General features: G+C 32.5%; 2 protein-coding genes across 3 annotated transcripts; one reads left to right on the top strand and one right to left on the bottom strand.

Moving 5' to 3' along the window:
• Window positions 1–2,149: 2,149 nt before the first annotated feature.
• On the top strand, window positions 2,150–5,893 carry LOC125071106. Its single transcript, XM_047681197.1, has 5 exons — window positions 2,150–2,328; window positions 3,458–3,593; window positions 4,181–4,334; window positions 4,665–4,851; window positions 5,737–5,893. The coding sequence occupies exons 1-5, from the start codon at window positions 2,150–2,152 to the stop codon at window positions 5,891–5,893; spliced, it is 813 nt and encodes a 270-aa protein (XP_047537153.1).
• A 1,169-nt stretch (window positions 5,894–7,062) lies between these two features.
• LOC125070780 (serine/threonine-protein phosphatase 5) lies at window positions 7,063–22,074 on the bottom strand. Of its 2 annotated transcripts, XR_007119889.1 has the most exons (10): window positions 21,847–22,074; window positions 21,459–21,700; window positions 17,941–18,088; window positions 17,138–17,259; window positions 16,223–16,493; window positions 14,244–14,474; window positions 13,726–13,945; window positions 12,888–12,969; window positions 9,462–12,406; window positions 8,080–8,090 (listed from the first exon to the last, which is right to left on the bottom strand). XR_007119889.1 is itself a non-coding variant. In XM_047680744.1 (9 exons), exons 1-9 carry the CDS (start codon window positions 21,935–21,937, stop codon window positions 12,344–12,346), a joined length of 1,470 nt encoding a protein of 489 aa, XP_047536700.1. In that variant the 5' UTR covers window positions 21,938–22,074; the 3' UTR covers window positions 7,063–12,343. The 2 variants fall into 2 exon arrangements, 1 of the variants encoding a protein (XP_047536700.1); XM_047680744.1 differs by having other exon boundaries at window positions 7,063–12,406.
• Window positions 22,075–23,875: the final 1,801 nt, after the last annotated feature.

The raw sequence follows: 23,875 nt of genomic DNA, 5'->3' as shown, positions 1-23,875 counted from the left end.
CTGCAAAAGACAGCAAAACACGCAATATTTAACGTAGTGGTTTTTTTTAAACAAATTTAAAGAAATTACAATATTTACTGTTGTTTCTCAATATATAGCTACTTGTTTTGGCAAATGTATGTCCGTAAAAATGTAAAAGGCTATTGTAGAAATTATGACGTACCTACATAACTTGCCCGAGGCCGTAAATACAGTACTAGTAGTACTGTATACAAAATAAGTTAGTTATATTATGAATGTTATCCAACTACGTAGGGTTCAATTTTATTTGTTGAGCAATGTATACGCTTATACAAAAGCGCACCTGAAAACTATCACAATTATTCAATTACAAAATTCAAAAACATCCTTAGGGAAGGTTTTGTGTTTTTTAGATATTATTAAATTAATGACTTATCAGATAATAATACACCTTGGGAATGAAACGATCACCTCGCCATAATAATTTGATTTATGTCATATGTTATAAAAACAAGTGTAATTAATAAAACAAAAAATATAGTGTTAGAAACTAGCCCTAGCCTCCACTACGGTGTCATCATACGTCATAGGATATTATAATTAATTATATCATTAATAATATCACATTATTATTATTACATATTATAAAACTATAGTTAATATTATTTTACATGGAATAACATTTAATACTGGCATGTAACACTATTTCTTATTTTAAAAATGATTGAGCTGTCATAAGTAGAACAATTGGATGATTGTGAATAATTGTAAAAATATAGAGAGAGATTGAAACATCATTGTACAACATAATTTTATTTTGCCATCCCGAACTACTGAAAATACAATAGTCTCGAGTTATTTTTTCTGATTCTGTTCAAAATGCGATGTTTCTGTAGAGATCGGGGGTAGCATTTTTTGACAATAGTTATATATCTGTAACGTATATTGAATAAAAATTTTAGGCTTCGATTTTGAATCTACTGGTATTTGAATATTTAAAACAGTACTGCGCGACGTATTGCAAGTTCCAAGCATAACATGAGAATACTTTGTCCAGCTTTGGGATGCAGTAATACTCCGGATTTACGTAACATCTGTTACGCCTATTCTATGCGATCATGGAACCGCGAAGGAAATTGGTGTACATAATTAGGTATTTAGGAAAATTCAATAATATACGTACAAATTCTTAATTTTGCTACTAAAAATAGTAAAAATTTGGGAATTGGGAATGACCTTAAATGTAAGTATATATAAAACAAACAAGAGCAAACAAGATACGAGTCATATATTTATATATGTATATATTATCTGTTTGAGGTCAATGACTTCATCAAATCAAGGAAACGTACCATGAAACGAGCAAACGTACAAAATATTAAAAATATATATTTTTTTATGATGATAAGTGGTCACCACCGCCCATAGACAATGGGGCGGTAAGAAATATTAATCATTCCATACATCACTAATACGCCACCAACCTTGGGTACCAAGATGTTACGTCCCTTGTTCCTGTAGTTACACTAGTTACACTCACCCTTCGAACCGGAACACAACAATACTGAGTACAGCTGCTTGGCGGTAAAATATCTGATGAGTAGGTGGTATGTACCCAGGCGGGCATGCACAAAGCCCTACCACCAAGAAATTTTGATCGACTTCACAAACGATAAGGTCAATAGTTACCAATAAAATAGTTATTAGGTTTTTCTGTCGATAAACTCTCTAGTAGACCAAAAGCAAAAAGTTGGCACTGTTTATAGTATCGTGCCTTGAAAACTAAGTAAAGCCATTAACAGAAACAGAAATAATGATTTCTGTTCCTGGTGGATTTATATATAAAGTTATATAAATTATACTTCCTATAGAGTTATGAGAGACCACTTTAAGTAACGAGGAATATTTTTGTATACTCGTATATTATGAAAATAAAAAAATAAATAAATAATTAAATGGCGTCATTTATTTCAGATAGCAGTAAAAAATTCTGTAACAATTTATCATACTAGTTAAAACGTAGTAATAGTTTATGGAATCATCTTAATATCTTTGATTAAAAAAAAATGGATATTGCATTAACAAATTATTAGCCTCGTTGAGGTATTTATGCAAATTCTTCCCTATTCGATAACATCTTAAACCGTGACGTCTAGTAAAAGTTTTGTTGTGTAATCTTCACATGACAATGGTGTTTCTCCATACAATTGTTCCGAAGCAAGCTTTGGAACGATTTGTATATAGCATTCACGTGAACGCGGAACGCGACAGTGACATCCGAGGGTTGGCTGAGATGGGTCTTAAGATAATTGTACTGTCTCTGTTGATTGCGTGTTTGGGCGTTACGGGTAATTACCGGAACGATGGGTAAGATTTATCGTGAATTTACCTAAATTACTTATTTTCGTATATATTTTTTATACTTTATGTTATATTGTAAGTTGAACGTTTTGTAACAATTATACAAATATTTCTTATTGATGGTAGAACATGCGAAGTTATACTGAATATACGGTTTCAAAACTAATTAATTGTCATGTGTTTAATTTGCACTTATTATTATTTCATGGTGAGTAGAGCAAGAATAGAATAAGGAAACCAGGGCAGAAATTCTACTAATAAACTGACAATTTATCGCAATCGAATCGAAACGTAATCGTAGCCATCATCGTAGGCCGATTAGCCGTGTATCTTTTCTACAAACGCTGCGATCCAGTTGCTATTCGGTCAAAGTTGAATCGGTATATATCGGTAATTTGGATCGTAGGCGACATAAAAAAGTAGAATTGGCCTTCAGTCATGATTTTTTTTTTAACTTATTTTTCTAAAAAGAGTTATACAAGCTAAAGAGATCCCAACCAACAGGACGTTTGTAACAATAAATTAACAATGATCTTTAATAAGGATTTTTGTAATCGATATTTGTAGCAGTTAATGCCTGTTATTCCCTGCGTCCCTACCGTCCGACCGATGTAACATTGTACAAGCGTCTATTATTTTCAGTGTTTCTATTTAAATTTTACTTTGAAGCAATAATATATAATAGAAAAAGTCTTAAAATTTTCGCATAACGCTTTAATCTTTAGGAACATTTTTAAAATCATTAAATTAAGAAAATAATATGTTCGTCATTGCAGAGTTATGTCAATCAGAAAAAAATCCATCTGTCAAAAAGGTCAAGCTATCTTGTAAAGGGTATAATAGAATTGCCCCATAGTAGGTGTCGAATGAAAATCAATCATGTCTACAGTTTGTTCCTTGTTTTAAAAAAGCATAAGTTTCATATTATTCAACTAACTAGGCTATACAAGTATCAGTTTAGCGTAACACTCAAGTGGACTTACGACATTTCACGTTGTAATACACTGAGTTTTATGTATTTTTAGAGTTAAATATCAACTTCAGATATTTTTTTAATATTTTTCTTTACAACTTGTATATCGATATTTGATTTTTAATTAATCGTATTTCATAATCAAAATATATCTCGTGAAAGGTTTATGCCAAGCACCGGTTACCAGCGGACTGAAGATCAGTTAGCGGAGCCCTCTTCTCGCGCTGATAAGAATCGTGATGAGAGAGATAGCCAGGACAGAATCCAACGTTTTGGGATATCGGGTTATGGGGGCACGGTAAGATTAAAACATCAATATCAATAAGAAGGAATTTTTTGTCATCTGCTTATCAGTTTGCAAAAGTGGACATGAAAATTGAGCTACTTCAATTCATTAATTTAAATCTTGGTGGTGGCTTAGTGGAAGCCCGTCTGGGTAAGGACCACCCGCTCATCAGATATTTTATCGAAACAAACAAAAGTACTCAGTTTCGTTGTGTTCCGGTTTGAAGGGTGAGTGAGCCAGTGACTACAGGCACAAGGGAGGTAACATCTTAGTTCCCAAGGTTTGTGGCGCATTGGCGATGTAAGGAATGGTTAATATCTCTTACAGCGCCATTGTATATTAGGTGGCCCATATGATTGTCCGCCAAACGGTGCCATAAATATATGTATATATATATATATATAATAACATTTGTATCATGCTACAGTGTATTAAAATTTGATTTTCTAATTGATGTGTAGCATATCCATAATATTATACAATATATAATAAAAACTGTGATTTCTTTTTGTGCTAACGCTCGCCCAAAAGGTAAAGTAAAATCTAAAAAGTTGTATGTATGCTTACCTTTTAATAAAATGCTGTCTTTATTGCTATAGGGTTCTTATGGAGGTTCGGCACCAGGTCTGTACGGACCAGTCAAAATAGATCTAGGAGGAGTTCTTATTGGTTCGATTCTAGGATTTGGAGCTGTTATAATCCTACCGAAGATTATTCACGCTTTCTCTTACGGCTACGGAGGTTATGGTCGAAGTGAGTTAAAAAAGTAGTATTTTCTGTATTATTTTGGCGCCCGAACTGGGAGAATGACTAGAGTTTTTATACCAGTTATATATAAATATAAACACACTAATGAATTACAGAGATAAGGTGTTTTTGTTGATCGATTATATTTTTCTGATGATTGTAAGTATTTGACAAAGATATCTATCCCGTCAAATACAATAATCATCGCAGTGCTGCATTCGAATGTGAATTTATAATAATTCACTGTAACACCATAGATATTCGTGTGCGATTGAGTGACAAACACATCGATAAACTATCGAATTTGTATTAGCAGTAAGATGTAATTTTTTTCAGGCACAGAATCTGACTTCTCCCAAGTATCGGACATGATAAACAAGTTCGATGAAACACTGACTCGTTACAATATCGATTCCTCGTCCTGCATGCTGCGACTGGCGTGTTCTTATGTGCAACTCGCCAACGAGAACACGATCACCGGTAACGCGACTGACTTTGACGGGATGCTTACGAATTTATCCAGGTAAGTTGTTACTTGGTGGTAGGGCTTTGTGCAAGCCCGTCTGGGTAGGTACCACCCACTCATCAGATATTCTACCGCCAAATAACAGTACACTGTATTGTTGTGTTCCAGTTAGAAGGGTGAGTGAGCCAGTGTAATCACAGGCACAAGGGACATAACATCTTAGTTACCAAGGTTGGTGGTGCATAGGTGATGTAAGGAATGGTTAGTATTTCTTACAGCGCCTTTGTCTATGGACGGTGGTGACCACTTACCATCAGGTGGCCCATATACTCGTCCGCCAAATAATACCACAAAAAAAAATATATCATGCAATGACGTGACGTTTCAAATAGTCACGTAGGAGTTTGAATCTCGAATATACTCGTTTTCCTGTTTTAGCTCTTCGTCTTTAAATAAAAAAATAAACTTGCACAATGGTTTGCTCTATCTGATCCTGTGCCCTGTGAATTCAGTTTCGTCCTGTTTCCTTTAGGATTACTATAGGTATTGGCAATCAGTCCCGGCTTCGTACTGGTTGAATAAAACTTTGATATCACAATATTGGACATTCATCAACACGTATCAACCAATTTACACAATATCCTAATGAATTATACACCTAAACCTTGTCCATTAATGAAAATTATATAAAAACTGGTTAGATAGTTTTTGGTTTTATCGCTTACAGACGCGGCGGGAGGCCTTTATAATATGTAGTGGATATTTTTTACATTAGGACAGACAGATTTTTTGAAGGTTCACAATTTGAGTTTTATTTTCGGAAATGTTATATGTTCTGCGTTAGCGTTATTATTTAATAATTTATATAGCTGCTACAATTATATTAATAATACAAGTTCATTCATCTATATGACTTAAATCCAAACCGTTTTTTTTTATCAGTAACTCGCTCGTGCGGCGTATGCTCGAAGGTACGTCAATATACGAAGCGATGTCAGCCGGCCAGTCGCTGGACAACGACTGCCAGCAGCTCTACCCAAAGTGCAAGCTTGATAAGAAAACGGTTGTCAAGATGATAACACAACTAGTACCTTCATAACAAGAATTTAGATTGAATTAAAATATTGTAACTTTAGGAGAAAATAATAAATATATTTTTTGAGAATATTTTTTTCATTTATTAAAACTTTAAGTTTTTTTTTTTTTAACTCCTACAGGATGAAAAGCGATGGACAATACTAGTAACTTCTAATAATTAATAAACTTTTTAGTTATATCGATAGGATAACAATACTACATTTACTGTAGCATTAGTTTCTACTCGCTTGTACAGGAAGGGGGGGGGGGGGGTTTAGTATATATTTCCCGGATAAAAGTAAGCTATGTGCTATTCTAAGGTTATATTGTATCTGTGCCGAATTCCGTTCAGTCACTCTCGTGTAATTCAGTTACAAGGATCTATCTATCAAAACTTTAGAATTTATATATTAGGAAGATCGACGGGTTTTTATATATATTTATTTATTTATATATTTATGTGTATATTGAAAATCTGTAAATTCCTGAAAATATAATTTACGCCTTTCCATCCTTCTTATTATAAGGACGTATGTTATAAACGACGTTTAGAGGAATAACTTAGGTAGCATTGCTAGACATTAGAAATTACAGCAAACTTAACATGAGTATACTTTAGTAGAAAATAAAACTAAGAAAACTGGCGTCCATATTATATTAAATTATCTCATTAATATGCAATGAAGTTGTTTTATTATTATATTTGTTTCAGTTTTGGTAATGGTTGAAATAATAAGCACAGCTTGGTAGAAATTTAACAATTTTTTTATTAAAATCGACACCAAACCTACATACGTCTGATATGCTCGGCAACTCAATACTCGACGTTTATGAAATCGGTATACAAATGTACCGTTAAGCGTTTATAAGTGTCGTTTATTTATTGAATTCCCGAATATATTTGCAAATCTTTCTAAATACATAGATAGCGTCTTATTCGAATTGCAATTATTTAATTTGGCAACACAACTTTATTAAGTACATTATTAAGTGCATAAGTGAACGAAAAACGAATGAATGAATTAATCTAGGCTTAATAATCGACGACCAATTTATTTTTCCGGTGACGTCATATAGGCAGAATAGGGATTCGCGTGTGAAACGTCGAATAATGCCATATCTTACTGTTCAATATAACTAAATATAGTATTGTATGCCTATTGTAGGGCAACACCTCTGACTCCTGTTGAAGGTGTAGTTGGTTTAGGGCCTGTGTGAATGTGTCATTCTCAAATTAAATATTTTATTGCAATCCGAATTTGACGTTTTACAATATTGTATTACATATTAAGTATAATTATTACGTAACTATATCTATATCAAATGCTTTTGAGCATATATTTGGCAACTTAATTTTGGTGCTCATTTCACACAAACAATAAATGGTTTGTTCATAACTCGAAAAAACAACACATAGATCGACTAACCGGTGCAGTTCGGTTGCGTCGTAGATTTTAATGGCGTTTTTTTTACAAAAATCCATAATTTAATGTATGTTTTATTTCGGAACAATAAACACCAAAATAAAGCAAAGTGCAACGTATTTTAAAAATATTTAAGCCGCATATATTGTACTCTAGTACAACGTACAACTTTTCCATAAAATAAAAATGTTGTTTTGTTTTTTTTTTTTTCAATAAAATATAACACGCAACTGTTACATACTTAGTTTGCATAATAAAAATGGTCTTTAGAAGAAAATATTTCTGAATATAGATATTTTAAATAATCTCATAGTACTAACGTCACGGTATTGGGTAAAACGGCAACACTTAGAATGTCGTATTTCCAAATATATATATTTTTATATTTTTTCCTGAGTAAATATATGGATTATCGGGTCATTGTGCAATTTATTGCATTTATAGTTTCCCGTCTTATAAATCCTAATAAAGAACGTTTCTCAATATTTTATATTCTTTACAAGTGTACCATTTTTGTGACCTGCCGTGCTGTCAATGCAACAAGATAATTTACACGGAAAGACATAATGCACTCATAAGCATAATATACATGGATTAATCTACCGTTAATAGTGTACATATTTTTAAATATTTAATTTTAAAATTACACGAATCTTGGTCTAAATTCGTATATTTAATTTCTAAACTGCTAATTTTAAATAGTACGAAAAATAATCCGTTGTCTAATAAAGGTTACAACAGAATATTTTGAGCACACTTATTTTAATCCAATATGAACTTATTAGCTAAATTAACCTACTATCTTAATTTACGACTATATTTGGAAAATGCCTAATCCAAGGAAATACATGTTAATATATAGTAACACTGACAAATGTACTTATTTGGTTTCATTCACTCATTCATTCTTTATGACTTGCGTTTCGATAACGTTCCGTATACAATATTTCAAGATCATATTCTTTAAATATTAGAACTATATTTTAGTGAAAATAAATTTCCAAGCTTAAATTTTATCGAGAATACATTTGAAAATTCATAACTAAATTTCATAACAAAAATTCTCAACCATAGATTAAATAATATCGATCAATTGAGAAGTCAACATATTCTTTAAGCATGACCGGTCAGTTTTTTAAGTTGATGATCGAGACCTTTTTCTATTTTAATTACTCGATTTACATTTATGATTAGGTATAATTTTTTCAAATATGTACGACATAACGACGTTAAATATTCCGACGTTGGAACTTACTTTTTTGAATATGGAATCACTAAACCATATAATTCCTAGAAAGGACATCTTATAAGTAAATTTTAAAATTGGAACGCTACGAATAAAACGATTTAATCTTTATGATTATTTATATTTACAACATACTTTATTAAACATAGAAAAAAACTATAGAAGGCTACTTGCTTCCCGAAAACACCCTTATTCCGATAATTATAAATATATTATGTATTTCGAAACCATTTACCTTTTGATATATATGATTAATATTAATAGAATAGGCCCATTACCAAATAACTCAATCCAACGTTTACTAAGCGCTAGCAGAGATATGTTAAAAGTAAGTTTATAATATGTTTAAAATATTGCGCTTTTGATACAAAGTATAACATCGAATTTCTGAAATGCTGATCAATGTCAGAAACTAATTGACATTATCTGATTGGTCTATTACAGCAGTTTACGGAACGGACGACCAATGAACGAACGGAGTGCCTAGATAGTTTTAGAACGTCACATCGATTATCGAATTTCGTTTGCAGAAAATTCGAAACACGGCTTATACGTTAAATTGATTCCCATGATCAAGAACCGTACATATAATTATTAATTTGAACAAAACCGAAATTTAAAATAGCTTGGACTTAACCTTTAAATTGTTTTTAATTTGACGACGGAAAGGTTTGCTACGCTCTGAACCTGACATGTGAGAAAGAGATAGCAATGTTCTTGTTCTAGACAAGTATTTGAGAGATTGTGTCTAATAGAACATACTTACGAATCTTAATTGATATTTTTTATTGCTGGCAATATTATCGTATGAGAGAAATTACCCCCCGTGTTTAAAACAACCGATTGATTTTGAATGCATTGACTTTCAGTGCGTGTAAGCATAAAATAGCATACTTAATGTAAGTTTGTTAATTAAAAACTACTTGATATATCGTTGTTGAATCTGTGTTATACACTATTTAAAATAATTTCAATTTATGTACTTGCAAGTCAAATTCCAATAGTAGAATTAAAGATTCGATTTACGCAGGGTAACATACTAGGGATACGAATGTGGAGAGCGTTCGTTGATAAATGTCAATTTATTGTCCCCCAGCGACATTTATCTAAAAGTTTGCAACGCCTGCGCGTACATAAGACCATTGAATTATTCGCGTCATTTCGTTTACAATAAAATTCGTATGGAATCACTCTAATTTAACCTCCTACATGACTCGCGTGTTTGTATTACGTCATAGGTAAGCGAACAAAAGGGCTACAAGGTCACCACTGCCGGTACACAGTGGTACTGTAAGAAATATTTATCATTCCATATCACCACCAACTCCGGGATGAGATGTCCCGTATGCCTGTAGTTACAATGGCTTACTAACCTTTCAAATGAGAACACAAAAAACTAAGTATTGTTGTTTGGCAGTAGAAGATATTATGGTACCCAGACGGGCTTGCACGAAAGCCCACCAAGTGATAAAGCGCGTCATATTCGTCGTCCTGCTTACAAATTTATTACCCAGCGTATCATATTAAATTCTCAACCATTTGTAACCCGTACGTCACAAAAACATATTTTTTGTGTACAACAGAATCAGAGCAAGTATCAAGATTGTTATATTGTTAATATTATAAATAATAGAATTAAAGAGTATTCATTGAGTATTCTAATTTTAAAACTGTGTTATATTTGGTTTGTTGCACAATTCTCGTTTTAAAACGTTTTATACAAATACTGTTGGAATGAATTTATAGTGTATGCCAGTATATTTTAAGCCATCAATGTATTGCAGTTGATTATTATTTTAAAAATACCCTACAAATAACTATTACAGACAATGGTAGTATGGTAACTTAATAATATCGAATATATATTAAATACATATATTATAATTTAAATTACGCTTATAAAGCAGCGAAATGCAATACCATTAAATTTAATATCCATGTAAAGTTTAAAAGGCATATATATGCATCGATATCATAATTGGCCGTATAAATATATTTAAAAGTTGTATGTGATGTTAGAATTGTTTAACTATTTTAAGGTCTATTTTTGTCACACATGGAATAAGTAAGAAAAACTGTGGCACATTCAAATAAAATAAATTTACTTTAAAAGAAAAAAAAAACATTGCAACATCTAGTTAAAATTATAAAAACTAAATAATGGCAACACTGGCGGTTACAGTGTAAAATGCATTTTTGTACATGAACCATAGACAAAGGGGAGGTCCCACGCATCCACTACCTTAAATACACTTAGCACAAAATTTAAAGCGAATTCCCTAATTACCATTCGTCCAATCGATAACTTTTTGTTTATAGATAATGTAGATAATCTAAATTAAATGTACACAATTAGTACTTTATTTTCATGAATTCAATTAAATTTATATTTTGCAATACAATATTTATCTAGAATGTTCTTATTAGTCTTTTAAAATATATACTTGGATAGGACAGTCAGTTGTAACAAATTCAATCATTATTTTTAGATGATATTTATAAAAAATGGCGATTTAAAATCACATATAAGACTTTGGTTTATAACAAAGGCTTATAAGTGGCTTATTTTGAATTAATTCGATACGGAACAATAACAGATTGTAAAAATGTCCGCTATGCACGTTTAAAACTTTTTGGTTGGATAATAATGAAACTCAGTATGGCAAAAACTCATTAAAACTATACTTTTAATTCTAAAAAAATAATAAATTCTTAGGTATAATAAAAAAAAAAACTTGTAAATATTTCGTAATTGACGTTAGTAGATCATAAACAATTCCTAGACAACCATGAAAATATTGACAGATGTCAATTAACGAATACATCAAACTCACATTTGAAAATCGAAAATCTGAACCTTCGATTGACGAATTGTAATTAGGGGGGGATGATTGTGTACTGAGCCTATACAATTTAATCATAGAAAATACCTTATATTAAAACACATTTAAAAATAATGCTTAACGGGCATAAAGTGATGGTTTTCGTCTATAATATATCATAATTATTAATTTAGTACTAGACAATAAGGTCGAAAATAGCTTAGCAAGTGAAATCATTTGAGTAACTATTTATAATCCAGTTTTACCCAGTTTTTACTAGATTCCTTAAAATGAAAATAACATCATTTAAGAAAATAATTAAGCAAAATTCGCAGTCTTATTACGAAGATATTGTCCATACTACTTTATTGACTTAGATATTATACAGTTAAAATATACCAAATGGCTTTAGACGCAAATAAATACGCTAGAAAATACATTGGCATTATTAAATTAGTATATATATAATAAATGGATTCATCCTGCATTATGCTGTCTAAATCCACTGATATCTACATTTCCAGTTATTAAATTTAAAGGAAACACGAGTTTTGGACAGCATAATGCAGGAGGTCCATTGTAAAGGCAATTTTCAATTTTGCGTCATTATATGTCGCTACATACAAAAACAGAAGGCTTTCAAAATCACATACATTTGGATATTATAATTTAGTTTCATTTTAGCACTTCATATAGGACCTTCAACGGGCTCTGCCCAATGTTTTACCTTTCAGGGTAGGTAGGGGTTGGTAATAATTTCACACTTTCCTTTCATCAATGACTTAAAAGTTCATTTCCATCATCAAGGAACCGAAGAAAAAATCTAGTTTGATGTACCAGGGGCACAGATTTCGAAGTCTATGACTCTGGTGTTGTTTGGGAATCGAAAATGTTAGTGTATTAGAGTATTGCCAAGCGACGTCGCAGCTCATTTATGCTGATAACGAGTCGACGTCGTTGCTTGACAATGGGTCCTCGGATCATTGATAGAACATGCTCAGCATCGAGTGGGCGTAGGCCATGGGTTTCACGTCTGGGTGTGGCTGGAATAAAAAAAAAAAGACAAATTGAGCATATTATGAAATGGTAACTTTTTTTTTAAGGCATTGCTTGGCGGACGAGCATATGGGCCACCTGATTATAAGTAGTCACCACTGCCCATAGACAAAGGCGCCAAACCTTGGAAACTAAGATGTTGTATCCCTTGAGCCAGTGATTACACTGGCTCACTCACCCTTCTAACTAATTTAATTTTAGCATAAATATTAATATTTTAGACATTAAACAGCCCGGAGTTTGGGTGTTGCAAAGGTAGACAACACGTCTACTCTTTCAAGTCGTGTCTGACTTGCCGTCCATCGAATTATGAGAATGAGGGATTAGACAGTGAACCAGTGTTGTGCACTATAATATGTCCTGCGTAGTTGTCTGATCTCCCTTGAGATCGGCCACCGAGGCAGGTCAGGACGATCATCATCACCGAGCCCAACTATAAGTATGAAATAAGTGATGGTACAAACTTACCACAGCCTCATAAGATGTGAATTTGGGTTTCAGCTCTTTGCCATTCATCGTAATGAAAGCACCAAGGTTACCCATTGTATCACTGAAATAATAAATTATTATTATATATTAAATATGCTTTAACTGACTGTCTTCACAGCTGGGTAAAGTACTCCTTAGAAGGTTTGGATTTTTTTCCTGTACACCTTTCAAAAGCCAACACGGAATAATATGGAACACATTCTGAACATTAAGATCCGACTATGTGTGCTTTTATATATTTATCTATTACACACAAATACTTAAAAAATAATATGGCATTTGGACTAACGAAAGTTGCATGAGTCGCAACAGGCGGCCTAATCCTTAGAGGATTGATTGTAAAATAAATGTGAAAATGAAGACAATTATTTTAAATTGCGAATAAATATTGTACTGCAATATACAATATAGTGATACACAATACACACATAAATAACTATGTCTAACACATGTAAATTTATTTAAATATAATACATACGTCACATACCCATAATAATAAATATACATATCGTCGTTTGGCATTCAGAAGCGCGAATGTGAGAATATTGCATTTTTTTCCTTCTTATATCGATAGTATTTATCTAAATAATAAATAAGAAAAAAAAATTCAATATTTTCACATTCGCGCTTCTGAATGCCTAACGACGATATGGTAATAGCCTGAGAAATTAACAAAAAAAAAACAAAGATAACGATTGCTGAGAAATATTAAATTGACGAATTAATGTCTCTAATATTATTGTATTAAAAAAAAAAGTCCACAAGTCCTACTACTTGTTTTAAACATTTTATAATACACATAGAATACTAATCTTACCAATAGTTGGGTGCTGAGAAAACAGTAATGCACTTCCCATCGTGAGCAACTTCATAGCCATCATTCTTGACCTCGTGGCTCCTTATGATGTAGTCTAAGCCGTTCTTCTGCAGGAAGGCGGCTGTGACGTCAGGACCAAACTGGCATCCCACGCCTCGCTTCGAGGGCGACCTTCCCGCCATGGGTTGCGGGTCAGACCAGAGCAGTTCACACATTATACCTGAAAGTCACAAATTACATTGCATATGGCGTAACACTTATGTTATAGAATCCTAACTAACAATTAATTAATTTTATGAATGCGATAATGAGATTGTTTATTTTCCACCTGTGACCCCCACTTGAGAAGTTGGGGGGGGGGGCAGGTTTAGTGAGTGTTAGGTAGCATATTTCCATTTCTGTTCCGCTAAAAACGTTAATGATTAGTTGAATAGTTAGAGTTAGTTAAGGCCAATGGCTGAAATTCCTTTTACTCTACGACCGGAGTAGAAACGCAATAGAAAGATCGCAAGTCTTACCATCTTCCGGAGGCTGTTTGTTCCTATCCACGTTTCTGATATCGTCCAGTGTAACATCATCTTTGGAGAAGAGCCCGCCATGCATCACCAGTACCCTGTTGTTGATGCAATGCGCTAACGGCAGCCAATTGTACAGTTCCGTGAATAAATCTGCCATCTGCGATGTGTATTTTGACGTCACTTCGCCCTGGAAACCGTAGACACGGTTCATATCTCGAGTCTCGTGGTTACCTGGAACAAGAAAGCATTACATGAAAAATTTTAATATAATTTATTCATAAAATAAGTTTTTAATAGTCACGTTACAGAATTAAATGTTCAGACAGTTCAATTTTACCGAGTAGCACAGGCAAGAAAACCAGTAGTGAATTTTTGTTGACTAATTGTTAACTGTCGAGCCAATTACGCGGAAGATATTAATATAATGCACAAAATTGTGCGCAAACGCACTCGCTATTCCCTCAATAGTCCGGAGAGAGTTCAAGTGCAGACCAACGGCTTTACATGTTTTCTGAAGTACGAGGGTACCTGATTCCAAGTTTTGGACTGCCACTGAGTACTTATCGGCAGATAAACTCAAACGGTAAAATGAAACTTTTTATTTGAAAGTTTCAACCCACAATCATCGGTTAAGATGCACGCGTTCTAACCACTGGGCCATCTCGGCAGAAACATACGGTTTTGTATAACATTATAGAAACTCATTTTTTATTAATAACAATTCAATTTATTCTTGTTTAATTATTATCTGTTATTTAATAAATAATATACATGAAGCGAAAGTAACTTCGTTCCAACTGAGAGTCCCATGACTCTTTTCTACATACGACCCTTTGCACTTAATGTATGAACATATTTACGTCACACTTATTATATTTTAATTATAATTTATTTGTTTCAATTGAAATCAAGAGCATAAAGACCTTTACACTTGAAACACAAACAATAGTTTCATTCTTAATGCCATATTAATTATCGTCGGAATATTAAAATTCGCCATTAATTCTTTAAATTATTATTCCAAGCTAAAAATAGCACTTACATGAACAATTGTGACCGTTACATAGTAAAAAACGTCCGCTTACCGCTGTCTGTCCCTATGCATGCTTAGATATTTAAAATTGCACAACGGATTTCAAAGCGGTTTTTTCAATAGATAGACTGATTCAAGAGGAAGGTTTATAGGTATAATACATGCACGATATAGTAGAGAAACACTGATAAATTTAGAGGATTCTGAAGTGATGTCGTCAATAAACATATTTTTTGCGCTTACGTTGCAAATTGATGAACCCTACGAGATAGATCAAAATAATGTACTACAGTATTATACACCTTAAAAAGGTCTACAAAAAAGTACGCGATGGTATATGTCTATCTCTTAGAGATAACCCACAACAACCATTTTAAAAAGAGATCGAGAAATAAGGGCTTATTTTCGAAGCGATTTTAAGCAATACAGCATTAATCCTTATCCAATAAAGTACCTTAAATACATTGTGCATTTAATATAGATCAATATGGCCCTTTACAGCATGCAATTTAAATGAATGTTTTCGAAGATATTACAGATTTAAAATGCAGGGACATAGCGGTTTGTGTTGTCTAATGACTGAAAATCTGTAAACGTTGTATGACATTCTGTAGTATATGTAATGTCAGCATTGCACCCGTGCGAAGCCGGGGCGAGTCGCTAGTGGAAAATAAAATGAGAAAACCGTCATGCGTAGGTCGAAATTCAGACACGCGTTCCATTTTTTTTATTGGAAAATATGTAAATGCATCAATGCAAGTAAATTAAATGATATATTTACTTTCAAGTTACCAATTTTACACATGTAAAGCCATCGACTCTGCGTCTCATCACTGTTCTATCGTGACTGGCCTTGAGATTGCAAGCCCAAATGCAACTGCAATATTGTATATCCTAAATATTGGCTAGTCAAGAAGACACCACCACACATACCATATTAACTTACCTCGAGACATATAGAAGTGGTCGGGGTAGAGCAACTTAAAGCTGAATAGTGTGAAGATACACTCCACGCTGAAAGGGCCTCGATCCACGAAGTCGCCGTTGAATAGATACGGATTCGTATCTGATGGAAGTCCATTCAGCTTGAAAATATTCATCAAGTCATAGAACTGGCCATGAATGTCTCCGCACACTGTGAACTTCTTATCGTCTGGCACCTTGATGTCCACCAAGGATGGCTGCTTTTGGAAGTATGCTTTCACGTCGATGAGGATCTGGAAAACGTTGTATGTGTTAACATTTGTTTAAAAAACATTTATATGAAGACAAGATAATCCAAAACATCAAAGATTTTTTTATGAAACGCCAGAAATATAAACCACTATTGGTGTGGTGGTATAAGCTCCTTTCATTCTTTATCAGAAAAGTACGCGTAAACCCATCCATCAGAGATTGTTTATTGATCAGTCAGGACAGCCCAATGGTAAGGACCCATGTAAGGTCCACTGAATTTCCATATGGTTAAACATCTCGTGCGCACTTGAGGAAAACCTCTTGAGGAATCCTGCTAACTGTGTCAACTAATCTAAATTGAAGCAGCGAGATATACGCTTCAAAACTTCTCAAGTCACACCGACACAGGGAAATCGACCGGTTGTTACTTTAAGGGTTAACTTGGTGATGGGACTTTGGCAGAACTGTTCTTTTGAGATATCACTCACCAAACAGAAGTAATATTGTAATGCTGTGTTCTACTTTCCTTAAAATTATATGCACAATGCACATCAGAACTTGGTTTTTTATCAGTAAAATTAAAATTGTTACTGTCTGGAATTAAAATATACAGACACATCCTAAAAAAACTCCTTCCGAAGGCATATGGAGATTATAATGGAGGAAAAAAGATTATTATCCTTACTTTGTAAGCATATTTCTTGTGAAGTTTCTTCTGCTCTTTGTAGTATTCCATGAGCTCCTTGACGAATTTCAGTGTAACTTTACCATCCTCAAGGCTTGGACCTTCGTATTCATCTTCAATTGCTGAAATTTAAAAAACACAATCAATAAATTTGTGATAGCCATGATGTGTTTATGTACTTTAAAACTAGTGTTTGGGACCATTGGATATAATATTTTAATTAATGTATAACAGGTTGTAAATGTCCCAGTGCTGGGCAAAGGATATCTCCTCGGTTGGGAGCATCTTCCATCGGTTTGGAGCATTTTCAGATTTGGCAAAATTAATCAACACATGCTCATCATCATCTTCCTTTATTACACACACAAAACTTTATTACTACTAATTACAGTTTACACTAGTAATAAGTCCAGCGATAAGTACACTGGAATCTTAACATGTTTTAAACCAAGTAAGCCAACTACATGTAGTGTATAATTTGTGTTTGTAATAGACATTGTGCTCGGCTTTGAAGGACAGTACGAGGGAAACCTGCAAGTGTTTAATGATAAACGGCCACATGTGTGTCCACTAGACCTTCATTAAAGCAGCCAGGTGGAATAATAATAATTTCTAAACATACTCCTTTACTAAAGGAGAGAAGCTCGTAGCTTAAAGGGTCCAGCGGTCGAATTTTTGCTATTTACTTTACTTTTACTTTATCAATATTGAAAAACAAAGCATACAAACGTTATATCGCATTCAATTGACCTATAAGAGTCTAAATTGATGATCTGCCAAAAATCAATAATAAAAATACTTACTCATAGCATCTAAGTTGATAGTATCCGCGATGTTCACGCCCTTCTTATCCACTGAGATGGCTTTCTCGAATGCGATCTTCTTAACTATTTTATTGCATTCGTTATATTTCATTTTCGCATCGAGGTCGTTAGGCCGAACTTTGATTACCTGAAATTAATTAAATTGAGTAATCGATGTATAAAAAAATTTCAATCTAATATTTTTATTGTCTTAAAATCGAACAGTCTGACATGTTTAATAATTTTTGTTTTTTATTTATTCGAGGTCAAGTATCCGAACGTATAATAAAATCATCATCTCGCTTTTAAATATAAGGAAATATTTTTATTATATAATTATAAATGCAACAGATTCATTTGCAAGATCTGTAAACTCTATTCTCATGGTATATTTCAATTTAGAAACCACCAATGTGGAATTAAATCGGAAGTTTCTAGACGGTTTCTAAATTCAATCAATTTATCAAACTATAGCCTAAACAATTGACAAAAAAAAATTATCTTATGCCAATAATAAGTTTTTTTTTTTACTTTTACCAATTTCTCTGGACATTTGCTTAGTGATTGCTGATCAGAGTATATTCATAAAATATGCAAATTAGAAGAAAAAAAAACTATCAAGCAATCTTATGCTTATAATTTTAGGCCAGTCATTTGAATCTAGAATTATTGTTCCATAAATAAAAAAGGTATTTATAAAATAACAGAACATTACACATATGTAAGTGTAAGCCAAGGGTTTAGTCAATGTTCGCCTTAATAATAATATACAATAACAAAAGTAAGGCTCAGTTGCTGCATGTTATAATTAAAAAAAAAAATACTAATTATGATATATAGCAAAGCATCAATATCTACTACACATTAATGCCGCGTTGAATGGCGGTTAGCATTCTTCTACCAGCATTAAATCGCTTTGAATCGCAAGTCCGAATATCTGTGCGAAATATGTACCAGTGGTAGCAATAAGTCGGGGTATTGTATACTAATATTATGAATGCGAATAAGGAAGGAAAGGACATAAGCTACTCTTCTAACCCTAAAACCTGATGTGACGACCAACCAATGAAACGCTAGCAAAGCTGACGGCGACAACTACTAGGTTTTATAAAGGATTATTCACAATTACACTTACGACAAAAACATTATAAAACATTTTTTTTTTTTAATACTGTGTCATAAGTATGAATAAAAAAATTAGACAAAGTTTGGTCATAAACTATATAATATTTTTTTATATAACTTAGGGGAAAAGTACAATGTCATCATGAGTTAGACAAATATCTAGTATATGAGAAAATGTAATAGAATTAAAATATTAACGCACTTATATGATTTTATTAAGGAATTCATGGCTTTGACTATAAATGTTAGGGTTTATTAGTTAAATGTCAACGCTGTCTTCCTCTTTCAAATGCTGAATCAATCATGATTGAAAGAGATAAATTAATGTTTAACATAACACCGGCTAAACAATGTTGATATGTAAGTCCAATAGTCAATACCTGATATTATATAATACTGAGTTCAAATTAAGACTATTAGTGCCTTTGTACAGTTTCTCAAATCAAATAAATCATAGAAATAATAGATTAAAATTGACTTCGATCACACAAAATACTTTCGTTCCATAAATATAGTTAGAACAAAAGAAACACAAACAAATGTTGCTAGTTTAATAGTTCTCATATTAATCAATATTAGAGATATTAAACATTAATATAATACTTTATTAATAATGTATATATTATACATTAACTGATGTTGATTCAGAATACTTCACTACTCACAAAGGCAAATTCGATAGTTATAAAATATGCAGCTAAAAAATATGCTATGATGCTACACTCGCAAGCAAAATCACTATAATCTTTAGTTATCTTGTAAATGTAATTAATACATACTAGAATTAGCTTCTTTTTTATTTATATTATATTAGGAAGGCAGATAATTGATGAATAAATACCTTCGCCTATACATACTGTAAGAATAAATCACTTCCTACACTGTTAATGGATCGCTACTTATGGGATCTAAGATGCTTTTTACTTGTACTATTAATCACCTTTTCTCTTAAACCAGAACACACTAGGTACCATACAAAGATCTCTTTTATATATACAAATATATAATGTTCATATATGTTTTGTTCTACCTGCTGCATATAATCTTTTTTATTCTATTCAACCAATTTCCATGACATTTGTTATATAGACAGTCATGATATCTTACAGGTTTTGATTGTACACAATATACTTAAATGGATCAATTAATATTTTTATGTATTTGCTATTTACACTAATATACATGGAAATCAGAGCAAATACAAGTAATATACTTATTAGCTTACAATGACTAATTTGTAATGATATATGCATAAGAATATTTATTTATTTCATAAAAATACTGAATGCTATGTACTGAATGCTATGTATCTTGACTTTGTTGCAGGTACGTCTTGGTAGATTGTGAATCGGTGGTAGTTATAATTTGATTAGGTAAAATTATGATTTAAAATTGCTCACAAGGGCATTCTTGAATATTGTATATTCCGATTTGATTTGATTTGACTTCACCTATTGCAGTATAGTTAAATTCATTCAGACATACATATTATATTAATTATACACACACTTACATATTCTTCAACACATATTATTGAAGTGTGTTTAAACTCAATCAAGAAAACAAATTTTTGAGTAGTATACTACTCATGCTTTTACTGTTCCAACAGTACAGAGTTAGAGTGGTAAATTATTTAGAACTGCACTGAATGAGTAACCGAGTCAACATGATTATGGATTTTGTATATGTGGAGATTGTAATGGTTATTGTAATCTATATACACTATGATGGTCAAGTAGATTTTAGTTTATTGGTAAAAATATAGCTGATAAATAGATACAGCATGCACATAGTTTTAATAATTTATACCTTTATCAATGGATGGGATAATTAAAAGCCCTCGGTCTATACAAATCATCATGAAACATTATAAGGTTTAAATTACTTTTTAAATTAGATGTTATTCTGAATTTCACTCAATTTCCAATGATTTAACATAAAAAATATACTAGTTAACCCCTATTTAACTTAACATAATACTTACTTTATTTATTCATTTATATTAGATTTCAAGGGTAAGGATAGTTTTAAATATTCTAGATTGATATAACTAACTATTATAATATAATAACTATTCAAATATTAATGCAACTTTTAATTTGTTTATAATTTGCTATTGTTTTCTTTTTAAATAGTTTTGGTTGAGATTTTATTATATCATAATAAAAAGCACTCATTTTGTTTCAAGTCTAGCAATTACTTTTCAAAATTTTTCATCTTAAGTTTAATTTACTTAACATTTTGTTTGTACATAAGAAACGAAAGTTGTTATAAGTTTAAATGCAATGCAATAACTCAAAAACATAAATAATTTTCTAGTATCTGCAGCTTCAAACTATAACCATTTTCGCTTGCAGTTTAGTTTTATATAAAAATAAAAGCTTTATACTTACATATTCAAAGTCCTTAAGCGCGAACTTGTATTTTCCTAAGGCCATGTATGCCGCCGCTCGTCTGTAATATGCTTTGGTGTACAGCTTATCTATTTCTATAGCCTTGGATGCATCATTTAGTGCGTATCCAAAGTTCTCTAATCTTAAATTAGATATACTCCTGTTGGCGAAGTAAACTGCGCTGGTTGGATTCTTCTCGATCGCCTCAGTATATAATTCAATAGCACGGTTGTAGTTTTGCCCTGTAACGAAGGTTATAATTAATATTAATTATAATTTCGAAGACAAAAATATAAACCGATCGTCTTCTCAATTAATTATCATGTGGACGGAGATTGATTGTGTGTATGTAACGTTTTAATTCACATTATTGATTTGGAAAACTCACGTTTAAAATATTCATTAGCTTCATTTTTCAGCTTCTCTGCTGCTTCTAGATCTTGAGGCACAGGGCCGGTTAGTTCCTCGTTTCCAGCCATTGCTTCTAGATTAAACGCGGAACAAATTAATACGTTTAACAGTGATTTATGACTTATTCATGTGAAAAAATGTGATTTTCTCACATTCATTACATGCTATTCGCAAATCGGGAAAAATGAATTGATGGAATGATGAATGAACGGTTTTCTGAATGATTGATTAATTGAAATGTTGCTATTTAAAAGTGAATTATTATGTCCTCAAGTTAATTTCAAATTTGTCTATGATACAATATTCTAAAACACAGATACAAAATGTTATTATTACAGGTATGCACGATTATTATCTAATAATATATAGAAAAGTATAAGTAGATAATATTATAAACTGTAAAAGGTCGAAGAATACACGTTCACCTTTTGATAAATCATATTTAGCATCAAATATAAAGAATGTAAATATATAATAACGATTAAAAGCGCGTGTTTAGAGATATCTATAATTAAATATAATACCATCTAACCAAGTGTTAGATTGTATAATATTTAATTTTTTAAAATTCTTTCTTTCCATAATAATAATGATAAAAATAACATAACATAATATGAAATTACGTAAAAGAAATGTCATTAGGTCAACATACATAATTTATGTGCGATATATATTATACAAGATTGTGTGATATGTGTCAAACGCTTAGTTAATTTGTCAATGTCATAAATGTCATTATATCTGTGACATTTGTGACTAATGAATTTTTTTTTCTAATTTAATTTTTTTCGTTAACTGACCTTAATTGTTCGTTTATAATTTTTTATTTTCTTCTGTTGAAATAAAAAGCGATTATCAATTTTTATATTGAAATTTCAATTCGTACACTGAAGAACATGTAAAAGAAATAATTTAATATTAAATTAAAACAGACAGAAATTATTATACGGTTGCTTTGTGAAGTATCTGTGTGAGATATTCGGCAGGGAATCGCCAGTGGTGTGCCACCATTGTGGCAACGGAGTCAGCGTTTGATCCGCCGCGGAGCGTTGGCCCCTGACGCCCAGCCTCTAGTGGCGGACTCGGAGGAGTTCGTTTTCGTCACGGCATGAGATGGAGCTAGTATACTTACTGGAAGGCGCGCCTTCGAGTTGGGTTGCGTAGTGGCAACTACCGCTGGCGGGGTCGCGGTTGTAACATTCACGTAACCCCGCCGCCATGCAGTGTGGCGGAATTTTAAGGAGGTTTTAGTGGGTAGGCCTAGGCGGTTTTCTCCCCGAAAGCGAAAAAAGGGTAGAAAGTATTAAATAAAAAAATACTTTCTGGTAGGGCTTTGTTCAAGCCCGTCTGGGTAGTTACATTCATTAATTAGGTATTCTATCGTCAGACAGCAATACTTTGAATTATCTTGTTCTGGTTTGAAGGGAGAGTAAGCCAGTATAACTACAGGCTCAAGAGACATAATCTCTTTGTTCCCAAAGTTGGTGGTGCATGATTGTTGATGTAAGGAATAGTTAACATTTCTCACAGCGCCGATGTCGTGGCGCTCCGGCTCCTGCATTTTTAAGTCACTTCTCTTAGCCCTATTCGATGATATTATGCATATTATATTATAAGGAAAGTTTCATATAAACATAGCATAGCATAAAAAAGCATAAGCAGCCCGTAAATGTCCCACTGCTGGGATAAAGGCCTCCTCTCCCTTTGAGGAGAAGGTTTTTGGAGCATATTCCACCACGCTGCTCCAAAGCGGGTTGGCGGAATACACATGTGGCTGAATTTCGTTGAAATTAGACACATGCAGGTTTCCTCACGATGTTTTCCTTCACCGCCGAGCACGAGATGAATTATAAACACAAATTAAGCACATGAAATTTCAGTGGTGCCTGCCTGGGTTTGAACCCGAAATCATCGGTTAAGATGCACGCGTTCTAACCACTGGGCCACCTCGGCTCTCATATAAACATTATGTACAAAACAAAGATCTCATGAAATGGTAAAACAAT

The sequence above is a fragment of the Vanessa atalanta genome, chromosome 18 (genome assembly GCF_905147765.1).
Source record: "Vanessa atalanta chromosome 18, ilVanAtal1.2, whole genome shotgun sequence".
Taxonomy (NCBI): domain Eukaryota; kingdom Metazoa; phylum Arthropoda; class Insecta; order Lepidoptera; family Nymphalidae; genus Vanessa; species Vanessa atalanta.
The sequence above is the reverse complement of the archived record's forward strand: the minus strand, read 5'-3'. Positions and strand labels throughout refer to the sequence as shown.

What these genes read in the sequence shown, in the direction of transcription:
- LOC125071106 (XM_047681197.1), top strand. Translation starts at nt 2,150, where the DNA reads ATGGTGTTTCTCCATACAATTGTTCCGAAGCAAGCTTTGGAACGATTT. An exon ending in CTACGGAGGTTATGGTCGAA is followed by an intron (nt 4,335 to 4,664) that starts GTGAGTTAAAAA and finishes AATTTTTTTCAG; the next exon opens with GCACAGAATCTGACTTCTCC. An exon ending in ATGCTTACGAATTTATCCAG is followed by an intron (nt 4,852 to 5,736) that starts GTAAGTTGTTAC and finishes TTTTTTTATCAG; the next exon opens with TAACTCGCTCGTGCGGCGTA.
- LOC125070780 (XM_047680744.1), bottom strand. Translation starts at nt 21,937, where the DNA reads ATGGCTGGAAACGAGGAACTAACCGGCCCTGTGCCTCAAGATCTAGAA. An exon ending in AGCTAATGAATATTTTAAAC is followed by an intron (nt 21,701 to 21,846) that starts GTGAGTTTTCCA and finishes CCTTCGTTACAG; the next exon opens with GGCAAAACTACAACCGTGCT. An exon ending in ACAAGAAATATGCTTACAAA is followed by an intron (nt 16,494 to 17,137) that starts GTAAGGATAATA and finishes AACGTTTTCCAG; the next exon opens with ATCCTCATCGACGTGAAAGC.